Source organism: Hypanus sabinus, chromosome 29, assembly GCF_030144855.1.
Source record: "Hypanus sabinus isolate sHypSab1 chromosome 29, sHypSab1.hap1, whole genome shotgun sequence".
NCBI lineage: Eukaryota > Metazoa > Chordata > Chondrichthyes > Myliobatiformes > Dasyatidae > Hypanus > Hypanus sabinus.
This window is the reverse complement of record NC_082734.1, coordinates 12,754,313-12,774,027: the sequence shown is the minus strand read 5'-3', so window position 1 is coordinate 12,774,027 and position 19,715 is coordinate 12,754,313. Positions and strand designations below refer to the sequence as shown.

General features: G+C 43.9%; 1 protein-coding gene across 1 annotated transcript in view; it reads left to right on the top strand.

Moving 5' to 3' along the window:
• The first annotated feature begins 7,240 nt into the window (after positions 1 to 7,240).
• The window catches only part of si:dkeyp-118h9.7 (sacsin), a 35,863-nt gene continuing 23,388 nt past the window's right edge, over positions 7,241 to 19,715 (top strand). Inside the window, exons 1-3 of the mRNA XM_059953187.1 lie at positions 7,241 to 7,596; positions 14,760 to 14,849; positions 17,572 to 17,659. Coding sequence (XP_059809170.1) covers positions 7,442 to 7,596; positions 14,760 to 14,849; positions 17,572 to 17,659 — 333 coding nt within the window. The 5' untranslated portion in view covers positions 7,241 to 7,441. The remainder of the gene's footprint in view (positions 7,597 to 14,759; positions 14,850 to 17,571; positions 17,660 to 19,715) is intronic.

The following is a 19,715-nucleotide window of genomic DNA, read 5'->3' as shown; positions in this document are numbered from 1 at the left end:
GCACCCATGCGTACACAGGACATGGTTAAAAAAAAGTACTGTTTATAGGATCCTGGGATTCATTCATAGCGATATATAAACCACAAAATCACCTCTAACAGGACTGGACACTATCTATTCCAACAGACTCAGGGGGAAAGCAATCAGCATAACCGGAGACACCACACACCCCGGCCACTCCCTGTCTGACCCGCTGCCGTCCAGCAAAAGGTTCAGGACACTAAAAACCAAAACAAATAGACTGAGGAACAGCTTCTACCCCAGAGCTGTGGCCTCCATCACACCACTCCCACAGAACAATGACTGAAACTGTGAGCACACACAAGGACTCAAATACTTGCACTAACGGCACTTTGTGCATTACTGTGACGTTCTGGTGCTGCTGCACCTTATTTTCTGCTACTTATCTATTTAATACTGTTTTTCTATCACTGTGTTGTTTTTATCTACCGCTTTGTTTAATTGCCTGGGAGGAAGCCAAACAGAGTTTCATTGTACCTATGTATAAAGACACTAAAGATCATTCAATTCAATAATAGGAAACATGTTCATCTTTAACATTACTGAGTCAGAGCTTTGGAATCGTCTATGTACTCTTTAGCACTCAGGTACCTAGAGGATCACTTTGGAAAGTCAAACAGTTCACTGACAGGTTTTTAGCTCCTTGTCTAGCTGGACTACACGAGGGCACAAAATGCAGGGTTATCAGGAACCATTGTCTCTTGGAGATGGAATTGTGTATTGAGTACTGTACTATTCATTGAAGCCCTCAGGGAATGACCAGAGTGGGCTGGTTGAGGGATTGCATCATCCCAACCTGATTGACATCTGATAATTCCCAAATGATAATTGTGGGACCTTGAGTAAGAATCTCAAACCTACTCAGATGCACCCTCCAGTTTCTATTTTTGATCGATACCTACCTGTCAATCATTAACGATCACACATTCAGTTGTTATGGGTCACTTACCAGCAAAGATAGAGAGGTCCGTTGAAGTCTAATGGTACTATTTTTAACAGTATTTATTAGTAAAAATACACAAAAATAATATCAATGCAAACATACAGATAATATATGTCATCAATACTAAATCTAAAAGTGCGGGTATAATAATAATCAATAAGAAATAAGCTCTATCATTGTCTAGGGGATAATGTATTGTCCGATGGAAATATAAAGTTCACTCAGTTCATTCAGGCTGCAGTCTTTGGTTGGAGTCAAGAGAGAGATTTTAGAAACTTGCCAGCTTTTCTTTTTTATGATGTTGATCCTTCAAAATTTCGTTGGGGTAGCCAGTCCTTTAGCTAGCCGTTCTTCTGTGGTAAGGCCGCCAATTCCTAGGCAAAGGAAAAGGACGCACGCGAGCCCCACTGGCTGTCGCTATTAAACGCTGTCATGGGATTTCTAGCGTTTCTCCTGGTGCGTCTGAAGGGGTTGTTCCCCAGACCCTCTTTTATCCTTACTCACGGGGTCTCAGATGTCAATCAGGTTGGGATGATGCAATCCCTCAACCAGCCCACTCTGGTCATTCCCTGAGGGCTTCAATGAATAGTACAGTACTCAATACACAATTCCATCTCCAAGAGACAATGGCCATTATCCGTGGCTTTGTCTTGATGAGGGGCCAGGACACATTCCAAAAACCTTTAGGATTCTCCCTCTGATTTCCTGGGTCCCAGACCCGAATTAATAGCGATCTTGCGATTCTCACAAAGGAGGGGGGGGGGCTACTTTGTACCCTTTGGCCCCTCAGAGTTGTGGCACATTTGTAACACAATTAGTAAGATCAACAATCCAAGTGTTTATTGACCACTGATAAGTCCCTGAGATTATTGACATCTATAATTACATCATGTGATTGTGATGACACAACCGGTTTTATGATTCAATCGGTGCATAATAAGAGACCACTGTGTGAAGCTTGGTGCAGAAGGCCTATGCTTACTTTAAATTCAGTCCATTTATTCCATTTCATACCAATTTTATTCAGAACCGGATTGTCATTATATTAATTTGATCTGGATTTCATCAGCGGTTCCAGACTTGTATGAATATTCTTTCGCCCGGCTTCAGTTTTCTGGTAAGCTGATTTCTTAAACACATTCTCCATTCCTGAGCACTCGTTGCTCAGTATCAGCTGCCATCTACAGTAGAAGAAGGTGAAACGTTTCCAGAATGATTGAATCTGTAGTCTTGACGTGCTCTTGTAAAGGTATTAATTCACCTGCACGAGATACTTCAGCAACCCAATGTTTTGTAACTTCAAAACATTAATCTAATTCAAAGCTAAACTCAGGAGCCTGACAGTACAGGTGTAACTTTGTCTTTAAGCGAGGTGCGTACCTGTCAAGTGGTAGTGTGATGGCATGTGCAATTAACTTATTTCAGAATCAGAATCAGGTTTATTATCATCGGCGTGTGTCATGAAATTTGTTAACTTAGCAGCAGCACTCCAATGCAATAGATAATATGGAAACAAAAGTAAAATAAAATAATAATAAATAAGTAAATCAATTACAGTATACATATAAATTAAAAATCATGCAGAAGAAACAGAAATATTTAAGAAGTGAGAAAGTGTCCAAGGGTTCAATGTCCATTTGGGAATCTGACGGCAGAGGGGAAGAAGCTGTTCCTGAATCGCTGAGTGTGTGCCTTCAAACTTCTGTACCTCCTACCTGATGGTAAGAATGAGAAAAGGGCATGCCCTGGGTGCTGGAGGTTTTTAATAATAGACGCTGCTTTTCTGAGACACCGCTCCTTGAAGATGCCCTGTGTACTTTGTAGGCTAGTACCCAAGATGAAGCCGACTAAATGTACAACCCTCTGCAGCTTTTTCAGTTCTGTGAAGTAGCTCCCCGCCCCATACTAGACAGTGATTAAACCTGTCAGAATGCTCTCCATGGTACATCTCTAGAAGTTTTTGAGTATATTTGTTCACATACTTGATGCACCATCAATAACTCTCGGAGACGGGAGGCAAATGATAGGCTTTTATTAGCTGCAAGAGACCACAATTAGCAGCAAGAGACCACCACACAACATCCTGGAGACTGAGGCAGGAGCAGTGCCTCCAATCGCCTTTATACAGGGGTCTGTGGGAGGAGCCACAGGAGCAGTCAGCAGAGGGGTGTGTCCAGACAGGTAAATGTAGTTCACCACAATACCAAATCTTTTCAAATTCCTAATGAAGTATAGTCACTGTCCTGCCTTCTTTATCACTGCATTGATATGTTATGACCGGGTTAGACCCTCCTGTAATGTGCTGTGGATTTCTATGTTCTATATTCTAAGATCTTGACACCTAGGAAGTTGATACTGCTGACTCTCTCCACTTCTGATCTATGAGGATTGGTATACTGTACATATAACCTGTAACTAATTATTTAAATGAATAAGAATGCTTAATCAAACAATATATATGCAAGATCACTCGAATATCATTGGAATATTGTCTCATTTTAACTGCATTGTGTTTGTGGTTTCTAAATGACAATAAACTGAATCTGAATCTGAATATTAAATACTCAACAAATATGACGCCACATCAAGAAAGCTTTGGATAAAATTACTTTTCTCAAATTCTCTGGCAAGTTGTACCACCAAATAGAAGTCAAAGTTTTAATCGCTTTTCTAGAGGTGAACTATTTTTGTAGGAATATTACGGAAACCCATTTTTAACAACAACTAAGGAGATAGATTTGTCAAAACTAGCCCAAAATAAAGTCAGTTTCTTCTGCCACAGTCCAATCAAGAGCATTGCAAGCTAACTTTGGTAAGTGCAACTGCTTTTCAAGCACAGATCCTGACATCAAATGAAAAGCACAAGCATGAATGTTGTAGAGGAGTAATATAAGACAAAAAAAAAGGCTGGGACTTTATGGGGTAAAGCACAGTTCTTACTGGATAATGGAACTAGCTCAAGAGGCTGATGGTCTTACTCTCATTTTCTGTCACTACAATACGAATGCAGCACTTTGGCTAATTGCAACGTTGAGAAACAACACACACACACACTCACTCACACACACACACAAACTCACTCACACACACTCACACACGCACACACACACACACACATACACACACACACACACACACACACACACACACACACACCGTGCTGGAGGAACTCAGCAGGCCAGGCAGCATCAATGGAAAAGAGTCAACAGTTGACGTTTCGGGCTGATTTCCTTTCATCAGGACACTTCATCGAAACACCAAAAAAATTGGATTTCCAGCATCTGCTGGTCATGTCGCGTTTGTGTAAAGTTAAGGATATAGGTGTCAGGAGGAGTGGGACACATTCCCTTATAACAGCTATTAACAACGTATCTCCTTTCATGGTTTACCAAATGTTTTCATAAATGGCTTCATTATTTAGCCTTAGTATCTAGCTGGGTGGCAGGCTGGAGATATGTCTCTACCAAAGGAGGTAGAGACTAACTTGCAGGTCACCCTTGGGCAAAGGTGTAGCACCTACTTAGCCCCCCAATCAGGGTCACATGAAGTCATGGGAGCAGGTGGTGGACGGTCGTATGAGCAGCTGGTGCACATCACGATTTCTGGTTCTGCGACCACTGACGCCAGGCAGACAACCTCTGAAGAGATTTCATAATGGCTGGAGGTCACCCGTCCTGTAAAGACACTGCCCAGAAACACGGCACTGTGTTAACCTAGTTACAATGGCTTTCACACCTCCATAAAATCCTACTAAATTGGCATTTGTAGTTACTTTCTCTACACGTTCAATTTCTGTCCTCTCGAGATCATCACACCTGCGGAGAATTCTTGCAGACAGTTTTGGATCAAATACTAATTGGTATCTAAGCTTGTGTGGAGAACTGTGGTGAGTTATGTTTACCAAAAGGACATCAGCACCATTGAGGGAAAAGGACTAAATTAGCAACAACAGACGAAACAATATTTTTTCATCCCTATCATTGCCTTCCTCTGGACTCTACCTCTGTGGTCTCAGGAAGTTCCACAAATTCCACCTTCCTTAAACAGGAATTCTCTTAAGACCTTTCCGCCTTTGTGTCAACTGCCCTCAAGTCTAAATAATCAATCACTCTTGTCCTCAGAGTCCTTTTGAGCAATGTATTTATTTAAAATAGATCTTTTTAATCCCACTCCTCTATTTTAGTCTCCTCCAGCCCCGTATACTATACTCTAAGATAGTATCTGTACTCCTTTGATTCTCATTTCCCAATAGCTAGTATTGCCTCCACCAACTGATGCCTCAAACTCCCCACCATTGAGGACATCTTCAAAAGATGATGCCTCAAAATCTATTTATTTCTTTATTGAGATACAGCGCAGAGTAGGCCATTCTGGCTCTTCGAGCTATGCTGCCCAGTAACCCCCGACTTAGCCCCAGCCCTAACATGGGACAAATTTACAGTGACCAAGTAATGTACCAACTGACACGCCTTTGGACTCTGGGAGGGAAATAGAGCACCCAGAGGAAATCTACATGGTCACGGGGAGAACGTACAAACTCCTTACAGGCAGTGGCGGGAATTGAACCCAAGTCGCTGGTACTGTAAAGCGTTGTTGCTAACCACTACACTACCATGGCAACGTCCATCATTAAGGACCCCAACCACCCACACATCCCCTCTTCTCATTACTATCACTATTTTGGCTCCCTTTTTGCAGTACTTATTTATCCTTCTAAAACATATTTCTTATTATAATTTATAGTATATTTTATTTATGGCACTGTGCTGCTGCTCCAAAAAAACTAATTTCACAACATATGTTATAGTAAATCTAATTTTGATTGATTCTGTGGAATTCCTTCTTTTAAGTGTCATTATTTCTTCATCTTCCTTTCCTCCTTTGAGCTGGTTATCAATTTGTGTGTACCGTAAAGAGCATTCTGACTGGCTGCATCACCGTCTGGTATGGGGGGGGGGGGGTGCTACTGCACAGGATCGAAGTAAGCTGCAGGAAGTCGTAAACTTAGTCAGCTCCATCATGGGCACTAGCCTCCGTAATATCCAAGACATCGTTAAAGAGTGGCGGCTCAGGAAGGCAGCGTCCATTGTTAAGAAACCCAGGACATGCCCTCTTCTCATTGTCACCATCAGGGAGGAGATACAGGAGCCTGAAGGCACACACTCAGCGAATCAGGAACAGCTTCGTACCCTCTGCCATCCGATTTCTAAATGGACATCGAACCCCTGCACACTACCTCAATACTTCTTTTTCCCTGTTTTTGCATACTTATTTTAACAGAACTATTTAATATACATATATAATTACTGTAATTCGGGTTTTTTTCCGTATTTCTCATGTATTGCATTGTACTGCTGCTCCAAAGTTAGTGAATTCCACGACATATGCTGGTGATATTAAACCTGATTCTGATTGAAGATCTTTACAGAGAAGCACATTGGAGGTGGTGTATAATAGAAGAGCTTTCTGATTTGCTGATGGCATTTTCTTAGCGACAAACAATGGGTGCCCAAGAAAATGCAGCCATCTAAAAAATACTGCTGACAAAAGAACTCCAAATGTAAACTAGACATAATATGACTGCCAGAATTATGGGGGAACTGATTGCTTAAACCTGTTCCAATGTCAAACATTAATACCAGATCCAATAGAAATAATGAGTCCAAATAGTTTCAAAACTGATTTTAATAACAGCAGCATTAAAATGATGAACATGATCCAGTTATTAAATGGATTAATCATTTAGAACAACGTTATGATGACAGATAACCAGACACTGTAACTGAGTTAAACATTCATAGAGAAGTTAATGAAGACTCTTATCACAGCGAGGAAAAGAATTTGGTTGATATAAACACCAGGTCCTTAGCCGAATGGTCACTCTGGAAATATTATAGCCATACACCTTGGAAATACTTAAACAAATGAATCCACACTGCACTTCAAGCACCCTTTTTATTAACCCCAATTTCCCATCAACTGTCCATTTTCTGCAACACCCCATCCCCTTCCCTTCCCAGCCCAACTGTCTTCCCTGCCTCATGGCCCTCCCAGGCCTCTCCTTCCTTCCCTGCTCCCTCTCTCCCCTTCTACTTTCCAGACATCCCTTTTCCATCCTTCCCCTTCTCACTCCCTCTCTCCTTCACCCTCCCTCTCCCCTTCAACCTTCCTGCTCTTTTCCTCCCTCCCCTCTCTTTCCTTTCCTTCCAATCTCTTCCCTCCCTCCTTCACCCTTACTCTCCCCTTCCAGTTTCCCTCCTTTCTCTTTCTCCTCCCTCTTTCCCTACCTTCCCTCTTTTCTTTCTTTTTCCTCCCCTTCTTTCTTCCCCCCATTTTCCCTCCCCTTCACATTTACTCCCCCTTCCAGCTTCCCTCCTTTCCCTCTCTCCCTCTATTCTCTCTCTTTCCTCCCTCATTCTCCCTCCTCTCTCTCTCTCCCTTCTCGGACTGGCTCCCGCGCGGCGCGCGCCCATTTAAATGCAAACGGCGTGCACGAGTCTGCGCGCGCTCACCTCGGCTCGCCGCTCCGGGAGTTGCGGCGGAGGCAATGACGCCCGGGAAAGGGTAAATCCCATCCCCCCCCCGGGCTGCAGTCGATGGAAGGGGAGGGCGATTCCGCAGCGTAAGACGAGGTGAGATGGTGAGATGGGGTGAAGTTGGGATGGGGTGTAGGTGGGATGGGGTGAAGGTGGGATGGGGTGAAGGTGGGATGGGGTGTAGAGATGGGGTGAAGGTGGGATGGGGTGAAGGTGGGATGGGGTGAAGGTGAGATGGGGTGTAGGTGGGATGGGGTGAAGGTGGGATGTGGTGAAGGTGGGATGGGGTGAAGGTGAGATGGGGTGAAGGTGAGATGGGGTGTAGGTGGGATGGGGTGAAGGTGGGATGGGGTGAAGGTGGGATGGGGTGAAGGTGGGATGTGGTGAAGGTGGAATGGGGTGTAGGTGAGATGGGGTGTAGAGATGGGGTGAAGGTGGGATGGGGTGAAGGTGAGATGGGGTGTAGAGATGGGGTGAAGGTGGGATGGGGTGAAGGTGGGATGGGGTGTAGGTGAGATGGGGTGTAGAGATGGGGTGTAGGTGGGAAGGGGTGAAGGTGGGATGGGGTGCAGGTGGGATGGGGTGAAGGTGAGATTGGGTGAAGGTGGGATGGGGTGAAGGTGGGATGGGGTGTAGGTGGGATGGGGTGTAGGTGGGATGGGATGAAGGTGGGATGGGGTGTAGGTGGGATGGGGTGAAGGTGAGATTGGGTGAAGGTGGGATGGGGTGAAGGTGGGATGGGGTGTAGGTGGGATGGGGTGTAGGTGGGATGGGATGAAGGTGGGATGTGGTGTAGGTGGGATGGGGTGAAGGTGAGATTGGGTGAAGGTGGGATGGGGTGAAGGTGGGATGGGATGAAGGTGGGATGTGGTGTAGTTGGGATGGGGTGAAGGTCGGATGGGGTGTTAGTGGGATGGGGTTTAAGGATGGGGTGTCAGTGGGATGGGGTGAAGGTGGGATGGGGTGAAGGTGGGATGGGGTGTAGGTGGGATGGGGTTTAAGGATGGGGTGTCAGTGGGATGGGGTGAAGGTGGGATGGGGTGTAGGTGAGATGGGGTGAAGGTGGGATGGGGTGTAGGTGGGATGGGGTGAAGGTGGGATGGGGTGTAGAGATGGGGTGTAGGTGGGATGGGGTGAAGGTGGGATGGGGTGTAGGTGAGATGGGGTGAAGGTGGGATGGGGTGTAGGTGGGATGGGGTGAAGGTGGGATGGGGTGTAGAGATGGGGTGTCGGTGGGATGGGGTTTAAGGATGGGGTGTCGGTGGGATGGGGTGAAGGTGGGATGGGGTGTAGGTGGGATGGGGTGAAGGTGGGATGGCGTGTAGGTGGGATGGGGTGTAGGTGGGATGGGGTGTAGGTGGGATGGGGTGAAGGTGAGATGGGGTGAAGGTGGGATGGAGTGTAGGTGGGATGGGGTGAAGGTGGGATGTGGTGAAGGTCGAATGGGGTGTTGGTGGGATGGGGTTTAAGGATGGGGTGTCGGTGGGATGGGGTGAAGGTGGGATGGGGTGTAGGTGAGATGGGGTGTTGGTGGGATGGGGTGTTGGTGGGATGGGGTGAAGGTGGGATGGGGTGTAGGTAGGATGGGGTGTAGGTGGGATGGGGTGAAAATGGAATGTGGAAAGGGGTGAAGTTGAGATAGGGAATGTGGAAAGGGATGAAGATGAGATAGGGAATGTGAAAAGGGATGAAGATGAGATGGGGTGAAGGTGGGGTGGGGTGAAAAGGAGATGGGATGAAGGTGGGAAGGGTTGAAGATTTGATAGGGAGATGGTGAGATGGAGTAAAGGCAGCTGCTTTTGGAGTAGAGAGGGTGAATAAATGGGATAGGAGTTGAAGATGGTTGGAGAAGGTGAGTTGATAGGGCAGGTAAGGCAAAGTGAGTGATGGTGGGTACGTGAGGGTGGACAGTTGGGAGTGGGGCTGGCAGGATGGTGTGAGAGGATCGAGTGAGCGATCTGATGGGATGGGTTGTAGGGTGGGACAAAAAGAAGATAGTGGGTAGGGTAAGGTTAGAGTTCAGCAGGTGGAAGAGGTAAAGTTGAATGGGATGTGATAGCACATAGAAGAGTACAGCACTGGAGAGGCCATTCAGCCCACAATATTCCACTGATCTTGATGCCAATTTATACTAAATATCCTGTGTATCATCCCTTCAAATTCATGTGCCTATCTCAGACTTCTTATACTCCACCAAACTGCCTGTTCCAGGTCACCCTTGGTGACCTATTCTAGGTGCCTACCACTCTCTGTATAAAAATCTTGCCCCTCACTCTGTCTTTAAATGTCTACCCCTCCAACTAATATTAAAAGCACGTGCATTGGTGTTTGACATTTCTACAATGGAGAAGTGATTCTGACTGTCTATATGACTATCCCATAACTTTAAAAGCCTTTATTAGGTCTCCTCTCAGCCTAGCTCTAGGGAAAACAACTCAGGTTTGTCCAGCCTTTGCTTAAAGCTTATACCCTCTAATCCACAGTCACCACACCCAGAACTGCATGCAATATTCCATGTGCAGTTTTATACAACTGCAGCAGCATGACTTCCTGTGATGTGGCAAGTTTATGTGGCGTGGGTGAGAATAATGGTGTATAGGATCAGGTGGGTGAATGGGGCAGGATGTGGATGGGTTAAAACCTGTGCATGACCAGGATCAACGTCTAGAAGAGTGGGTGTGATTGCCATTGTCCGGGAGGCTTAAATTGGAAATATCGGGGAGGGGAACAGAGGTAGTGAGGAGAAAATAGGGTAATGACAAATTGGGCCATTGTGCAAAAATAAATAAGAGGGTTAATGCTAAAAAGAGAAGTTTATGGAGTTGTGCCTTAATGCAGGGAACATTTGTGATAAACTAAATAAACTAATGGTACATATGGATACGCACATTTATGATCAGCATCCATCATTATTATGTGCTGTGTCGTATAACGTGGGCAATCACCATAACTGTTCTTGGCAAATCTTTCTACAGAAGTGGTTTGCCATTGCCTTCTGGGCAGTGTCTTTGCAAGATAGGTGACCCCAGCCATTATCAATACTCTTTAAGAGATTGTCTGCCTGGCGTTAGCGGTCACATAACCAGGACTTGTGCTATGCAACAGTTGCTGATACGACCATCCCCCACCTGCTCCCATGGGTTCAGATGAGCCTGATCATGGGGGCTGAGCAGGTGCTACACCTTGCCCAAGGGTGACCTGCAGGCTAGCAGAGAGGAGGAGTGCCTTACTCCTCCTTTGGTAGAGACATACTCCACCCCGCCACCCATACAGTTATGATATTACTACTATTACAGAGATGTGGCTACAGAGCGAACAGAAGTTAGAATGAACATCAGGGTAATTCAAATTTAGAAAGGATGAAAAAAGATGGAGATGTGGCGTAGTGTGGTTAGTAAACGTGAAACCAATGTTGTGATGAGGATAGACATTGACTTGGAAAATCATGGTGTGGAATCAATATGGGTGAAACTAGAGACCAGCAAGGGGCAGAAACACTAATGGGGATTGTCTGTAGATCCTGACAGTAGCGGTGACAAAAGTAATGGAATGAAATTGGAAATTAGAAACATACAACTGCAATCATGGGTGACTTCAATTGACTTATGGATTGGTCAAACAAAGTCCAGATTCATAGTATACTGGATATACGTCTGGGTGCAATGAAATTCCTTTCTCATGTGAGCACGTGGAAGGGGATGTAAAGGAGTTTATCAGTGCAGAAGTTTGATAGCGGTAGTTGTGTAGTTGCAGAAGGCATATGGTGTGTTTGCTTTCATCAACCATGGGCTTGAGTTCAAGAGCCGTGAGATAATGCTACAGCTATATAAGACTTTAGTTAGACCCCACTTGGAGGACTGTGTTCAGTTCTGGTCACCTCACTACAGGAAGGATGTGGATGCTATAGAGAGAGTGCAGAGGAGATTTAGGTAAGACAAAGGTAACATATCTGAATGACTGGCGTCCTGTCGCACTCACATCAATAATAAGCAAATGCTTGAGAGGCTGGTCAAAGGCTACACCTGCAGCATGTTACCACCCAAACTGGACCCCTACAATTCACCTACCGACACAACTGATCGACAGATGACGCAATAGCCACAGCTCTACACACCATCGTTACACATCTGGAAAAGAAGGATGCTTATGTGAGAATGCTGTTTTTGGCCTACAGTTCAATTTCAACTCCATAATTCCCTCCAGGCTCGACAAGAAGCTCAGAGACCTCAGCCTTCACCCTGCCTTGTGCCGCTGGATCCTTGACTTCCTGTCAGATCACTAGCAGGTGGTAAGAATGGGCTCCCTCACCTCTGACCCGCAACACAGGTGTCCCTCAGGGCTGTATCCTAAAACCTCTCCTTTACTCTCCGTATACCCATGACAGTGTTGCCACCCACAGCTCCAAACTGCTAATTAAATTTGCTGACGATACTTCATTGCTTGGCCTTATCTCAAATAATAATGCGGCCGTCTACAGAGAAGAATTCATCACCCTGACACAGTGGTGTCAAGAAAACAACCTCTCTCACAATGTCGCAAAAACAAAGGAGCTGGTTGTGGATTACAGGAGAAATGGAGACAGGCTAACCCCTATTGACATCAATGGATCTGGGGGTTGAGAGGGTGAACAGCTTCAAGTTCCTCGGTATACACATCACCAAGGATCTCACCTGGTCTGTACACACCAGCCGTGTGGTGAAAAAAGCACAACAGCATCTCTTTCACCTTAGACAGTTAAAGAAGTTCGATATGGGTCCCCAAATCCTAAGAACTTTCTACAGGGGCACAATTGAGAGCATCCTGACCGGCTGCATCACTACCTGGTATGGGAACTGTACTTCCCTCAATCGCAGGACTCTGCAGAGAGTGCTGCAGACAGCCTAGTGCATCTGTAGATGTGAACTTCCCACTATTCAGGACATTTACAAAGACAGGTGAGTAAAAAGGTCCCAAAGGATCACTGGGGACCCGAGTCACCCCAACCACAAACTGTTCCAGCTGCTACCATCTAATAAATGGTACCGCAGCATAAAAGCCAGGACCAACAGGCTCCCGGACAGCTCCTTCGACCAGGCCATCGGACTGATTAATTCATGCTGATGCAATTGCCTACATTGACTGTCCTGTTGTACATAATATTTATTACAAATTACTATAAATTGCACATTGCACATTTAGACAGAGATGGAATGTAAAGATTTTTACTCATGTATGTGAAGGATGTAAGAAATAAAGCCAATTCCATATAAGACCTTAGACCTGGAGTACTGTGTTTAATTCTGGTCACCTTGTTATAGGAAGGATGTGGATGCTATAGAGAGAGTGCAGAGGAGATGTTGTGTGGAGTGGAGAGCGTGCCTTATGAGAATAGGTTGAGTGACCTCGGCTTTTTCTCCTTGGACAGACGGAGGATGAGAGGTGACCCGATAGAGATGTATATGATGATGCGGGGCATTGATTGTGTGGATAGTCAGAGACCTTTTCCTCAGGGCTGAAATGGTTAATATGAGGGGGCATTATTTTAAGAGGCTTGGAAGTAGGCATTAGGGATGTCAAAAGTAAGTTTTTCACACAGAGTGTGGTGGGTGCATGGAATGCACTGTCAGTGAAGGTGGTGGAGGCGGATACAATAGGATCTTTAAAGAGGCTCCTAAATGGGTACATTCTGTTTAGTAGAATAGAGGGCTATGCGGTAGGGAAACTCTAGGCAGTTTCTAGAGTAGGTTACATGTGGGCCGAGGGGCCTGTAATGTGCTGTAGATTTTGTGCGTCCTATGTTCAAGTATATGCATGACTTAAAACTATGATTTATTTGTGTTTAGCACACAATAATTCAGAAAAGAAGACTCAGTCATGACTTCTGAGGGAAATTAGTGATAATATTACATCCAAAGAGAAGGCATATAAAATCGCTAGATAAAAAGGCCTGAAAACTGGGAGCAATTTCGAATTCAGCAAAGGAGGACAAGAAAATAGATAAAGGGGGGGAATTGGAGTATGAGAGTAAGCTTCCAGGGAATATAAAAGAAACTGATAATAAAACCTTCCATAATATGTGAAGAGAAAACAGTTATTGAAATTACGTGTAAATTCCTTACAATTAAAATTGAGGCAAACTATAGCTGGGAACAAAGTTAGTAATTAAATATACAAGGAGGGATCTTATGGTACAGTGTTATAAAACGTTGGCTAGGCCACAGCTGGAGTACAGCATGCAGATCCAATCACCATGATGTGATTGCTTTGGAGACGTTACAGAGGAGCTTCACTAGGATGCTGCCTGGGATAAAGTGTTTCATTTATGAGGAGAGATTACTTAAGCAAGAAGCCTCAGACACTGAGTATAAACAAATATCATCACTTTTAGCGTGGTTGAACTATTGCAAAGCATCAGTACCATTATGCAAATCAATGCATTAGACTCGATAAGTTAATTTCTTGTTTCTTCAAATTCCTACGTGGTACAAGTAGTCTGAAATTATATTTGTGTTTAGCTTCAAGTGGTCTGAAATAAACATAAAGAAACACTTCTGAGGAAGCAACGCTTTTGAAAAAAAATTGTTCTCTGGTGTAATTGTTGGGTTTTCTTCCGATTTGATCTTCACGAATTCTAGATTAAATACAAGTCTGAAAGCTTGTTAATATTTGTATGGGTATTTGTGAGGTGGGTGACTATCTTTTAGAGTCACAGATGGATGCAGCACATAACAGGCCCTTGAGATCATTATGTCCTTCCCAACCAATCCACTAATCCTGCATTATCTCCTGTTCGCTACATACTATTAAGTCTCCACAGATCCTACCACTCACCTCCACACTGGGAGCAATTTTCAGTGCCCAATTAACCTACTGGCATGCATGTCTTTGAGATGTGGGTGGAAATCAGAGCACCCATGGTCACAGAGAACTTGCAAACTCCACAAGGAAAGCACCCCAGGCCAGGATTAAGCTTAGCTGTGCCACTGTGCATTTTCTGAAGCTCTTAAAATTGTTCCGCTGAAGGGCTTAGGTAAAGATAGTTCTTTTTCAGATAACGAAGATTATCAGCAATCTGGATAGAACAATCCACAAAAAGGAAGAAGGAAAGCACTCCTTCAGTGACTATTATGGTTTACGAGCATTTAAATATTTTGTAGTAAATCAAGTACATTCAAGTACATTTCTTTTTACCATTTGGAATTAAAATATGTTGACTAGGCTCAAGTTTCTTGATATTCCACAGTCACTAGTGATAATTGTTTCTTTTAACTTTCATTAAGGTACACAGCAGCATCTCAATTGATGTCTTCTTTACTGCATCATGAAAGTCGGGCTGGTGGCAGCATCAGCAGCAGTAACAAAAAAATCAGGTATAATAATGGGTCAATAATACGTTGAAGCAACAATTATATTCAGAATATGTTCATGTATTTGTAGAGTGGAAAATCAGACTAACTGGGTAATGTTCAGGGACAAGCATGGAACAATATAGATCTGTATAAAAGCTCCCAGTGAAATTCCTGATATTTCTCAAACATTGATTCACATTTTTGTTTTACACAGCCTCATCTGGACTTAACCTTTATAATGAACAAATCTAGTCAATTAGTTGGGTCAATTCTTCTGGTCTTTATATATTGTATATGAGGACAGAAGAACATTATTTGGGCACTTTGGTGGCATAGAGGTTAGCTTACAGCTTGGGACATCAGAGTTTGGAGCTCAATCCTGGCGCCATCTCTAAGGAGTTTGTACGTTCTTTCTGTAACTGTGTGGGTTTCCTCCCAGAGTCTAAAGATGTACCAGTTGGTAGGTTAATAGGTCATTGTAAAATTGTCCTGTGATTAGGCTGGGTTAAATAGGTGGATTGCTGGGCAGTGCCACTTGTTGGGCTAGAATGACCTGTCCTGTGCTGTATCTCTACATACATGCATAATTAAGAAAGAAAGTCCAACAATGTAAGAGAATTGTATAACCCATCAAGTTTTCTTCTGCTGGCATGATATTCTTCTATTTCGACATTTGAGGGTTTTTTTCCTTAATGAATCCTGTTGAAGATAATTTCTGGTACTTACTTGACTTCACCTGGTCTTCCTTGTATCTCTTTTAAATTTGGGCTGAGAAAGTTTTCAGCACAAGGCCCCCCCCCCAAAATTACTGGATTGCACAGACGAAAGCATATTAATGTATTGTTAACACGTTTTGCCTACATTTTCAGTTGAGTTCACACTAGTCTTACAACTTGGCTAAATTGTAGAATGAAATTCAAAATGATGCAGCTGAGTTGCAGGCAAGACAAGCAAAGCAGGAGGAAAGTAGTAGAATTTTATCACCTTTGTCACCAACCTCTATCCTGCCCTCAAATTTACCTGGAATATTTTTGACACTTATTTTCTGGATCTTTCTGTCTCTATCTCAGGATATAAACTATACAGCAATATTTACCATAAGCCTGCAGACTTCCACAACTGTATTAACCACACCTCCTTCCACCTTGTCTCATGTAAGGGTGTCATCCAGTTCTTTCAGATCTCCATCTCCATTGCATCTGTTTTCAAGATGAGGATTTCCACTGTGGTACTTCTGATATTCAAGATTCAGGATTGTTTAATGTCATTTCCAGTACAGAGATGTAAAGGAGAACAAAATAATTGTTACTCCTGATCCACTGCAACACAAAAAACAGAATAAGATAAAAAACAAAATAATAAAAAATACAATATATATAAATACATAAGATAGCTTCTGAAATGTCTTTTTTCTTCTGGAAGTGTGGCTTTCCCACTGGCATAGTTGATGTGCTTACATGCATTTCTTCATTTCTCACATGTCTGCATCACCACTCTCCTTAAACAGAACAGATGGAATTTCCCTGGTCCTCACCTTTCATTCTACTTCATGCACATCCACCATATCACTGCCTCCACCAGCTCCAATAGGATCCCACCACCAGTCACGGCTTCCCCTCTCCCTCCCCTTTTTGCTTTCTGCGGAAACTCCTGGTCAGCCCATCCCATATGTCCCACCATTTGCTGTCCCTGGAACTTTCCCCCAGGTGCAACATTTGTCCTTTCACCTCCCTCACCAACATCCAATGACTTAAACAGTCTTCCTAATTCTTGTGTACCTCCTCCAGTCTGGCCCATGAGGCCAAAATGTGGCTTCCTCCACACTGAAAAGACTAAGCATAGACTAGGTAATGATTTTGCAGAGCGCCTGTGCTCTATCTGTAATGAGCACCTTGAGATTTGGATGCATGTGCTTTCAGCTCCCCATCCTACACCTCACCATTCCATCTGTCCTTTGGCCTATTGCCACGGGAAAGCTAAAGTAGAACTACTCCTTGTATTCCTCTTGGGTAGCCTACAGCCCAATGTAAATAACATTTAATTTTCCAATTTAAGGTAACTCACTTTCCTCCTGACCTCCCTCACCATCCCATGGTCCTTTTCAACTCTCACTAATCCACCCAAGATCTCTCTCACTCTCTTAACCTTTTCAATTCCCCCCACCCTCATTACCTAGACTTATCACATTCCCCCATCTTGTTTTATCTCCCATTTCCCATTCACCTATCCATCTGGGTTTCTTGTTCCCTTCTCACTGGTTCCATCTGCCTCTCATTCCCCCTTCATCTGGATCCATCTATCACCTACCAGTGTCTGTATTAAAGTTATTATAAAGCTTTGTGGCACATTACCTCTTCCATTAAACCAGTTCTGATTCAATTTGAAGGTAAAGGAGCATGCCTGGAGCTGCATTTAAAAATGAGTTGCTGCTAAAATTATAAAGCAGGACTATATGTATTCTAAAATCAAAGGCAGTATTTTATAATCACTACAAATTAAAGCCCTGTAAGCTTGTTACATCCAATTCAGACCAGACCACTAACAGAGAGGTTTCAGGAGCAGGTTTATGCTGAGCGTTGGCAGAGCCCAACACACAAGTATTAAAGTCCAGTGTACATTTTTATACTGAGCAGCCTGTAAGGTGAAATAAAGTAATTGGATACAGCAATTATAGAAAAAAGCCATGATACAACAGTCATTTGGAATTAATGCTCAAGTCATAGATGAACTTTTATTAATATAGGAAGAAATTTGGTGCCACTGCTCCACAGTTTATTGATTATCTGAAAGAGATACTACGTCGATACCCCGATGGAGGCCAGATTCTTAAGGTAAATGCTCAATTTTGAGGACCAATTTTGTACCTAACAAAGTTTTTGCTCCTAACATACCCGTAGAATCCCTTAGGATTCTCCTTCACCTTGTTTGCTAGAGCAACATCTTGCCTTCTTTTAGCCTCCTGATTTCCTTCTTAAGTGTTCTCTTGCATTTCTTGTACTCCATAAACACTTGCATATACTTACAATGCACCTCCTTTTTTCTCTTAACCAGGGCCTTAATACCTCTTGAAAACCAAGATTCCCTACACTTGTTACTTTTACCTTTTACTTTGACAAGTACATACAAGCTTTGATCTCTCAAATTTCATTTTTGAAGGCCTCTCACTTTCCAAGTACACCTTTGCCAGAAAACAGCCTGTCCCAAACCACATTGCCAGATCGTTTCAGATCATTAGCCTTTCTAATATTTACAACCTCAACCCACAGACCAGACCTATCTCTTTGCATATTTACTAATGTCATTGTGATCAGTGGATGCAAAGTGTTCTCCTACACAAACTTCTGTCACCTGCCTTGTCTCGTTCCCTAACAACAGATCCAGTATCACACACTCTGTCACCGGGGCTTCTATGTACTGATGAAGGAAACTTTCCCGAACACGTTTGACAGACTCTGTCCCATCCAGTCCTTTTACAGTGTGGGATTCCCAGTCGATATGTAGAAAGTTAAAATCACCTACTATAACAACCTTATCTTTCTCACAATCTCTGCAATCTCTCTACAAATTTGTCCCTCGAAGTCTCTTGGACTGTCGGGTGGTCTGTGATGTAGCCCCAATAACATGGTCATACCTTTCTTGTTTCTCAGTTCCACCCCTAGTGCCTCGCTACTCAGTTCTGATGGAGCAGAGCTGTGACATTTTTCTTGACTAGTAATGCCACCCCTCCTTCTTTAATCCCTCCTGCTCTGTCACATCTAAAAAACAGAACCCTGGAATGCTGAGCTGCCAGTCCTGCCCCTCCCGCAACCAAATCTCAGTAATGGCTACAATATCATAATTCCAGGTGTTGATCCATGAGTTCACCTGCCTTTCCTATGATACTTCTTGCATTGAAATATAGGCAGCTTAGGACAAGTTGTACCGTGCTCAACCTTTTAATTCCTGACTTTGTCTGAGCTGTTACCAACGTCGGCCTCTACAGCCCCTCCACACTGTTTTGGCACTCTGGTTCCCATCCCCCTGCAACTCTAATTTGAACCCCACAGTGCAGCATTAAGAACTCTTCCCGCTAGGATATCAGTCCCCTTTCAGCTCAGGTGCAAACTGTCCCTTCAGTACAGGTGACACACACAAAATGCTGGTGGAACGCAGCAGGCCAGGCAGCATCTATAGGAAGAAGTACAGTTGATGTTTCGGGCCGAGACCCTTCGTCAAGACTAACTGAAAGAAGAGATAGTAAGAGATTTGAAAGTGGGAGGGGGAGGGGGAGATTCGAAATGATAGGAGAAGACAGGAGGGGGAAGGATGAGGCTGAGAGCTAGAAAGATGATTGGCAAAAGGGATACACAGCTGGAGAAGGGAAAGGATCATGGGATGGGAGGCCTAGGGAGAAAGTAATAGTGTCCATGATCCTACGCTCTGTCCGCCAGAGAAAGCAGGATCTCCCAGTGGCCACACATTTTAATTCCACGTCCCATTCCCATTCTGATATGTCTATCCATGGCCTCCTCTACTGTCAAGATGGAGCCACACTCAGGTTGGAGGAACAACACCTTATATACCGGCTGGGTAGCCTCCAACCTGATGGCATGAACATTGACTTCTCTAACTTCCGTTAATGCCCCCCCTCCCCTTCTTACCCCATCCCTTATTTTTCCCCCTTTTTTTCTTATTTTCTCTCTTTTTTCTCTCTCTTGTCCCTCTCACAATCACCCCTTTCCTGCTTTCCATCTCCCTCTGGTGCTCCCCTCCCCCTTTCTTTCAAAAGAAAGAAAGCTCTCTCGTCTCTCATTGTCATTAAACATCATAAATTGACTGGAGACAATTAATTGGAGAACTGAAGGAAAGGGATTGATTATCCATACACTTGATTTTTTTCTCTTTATT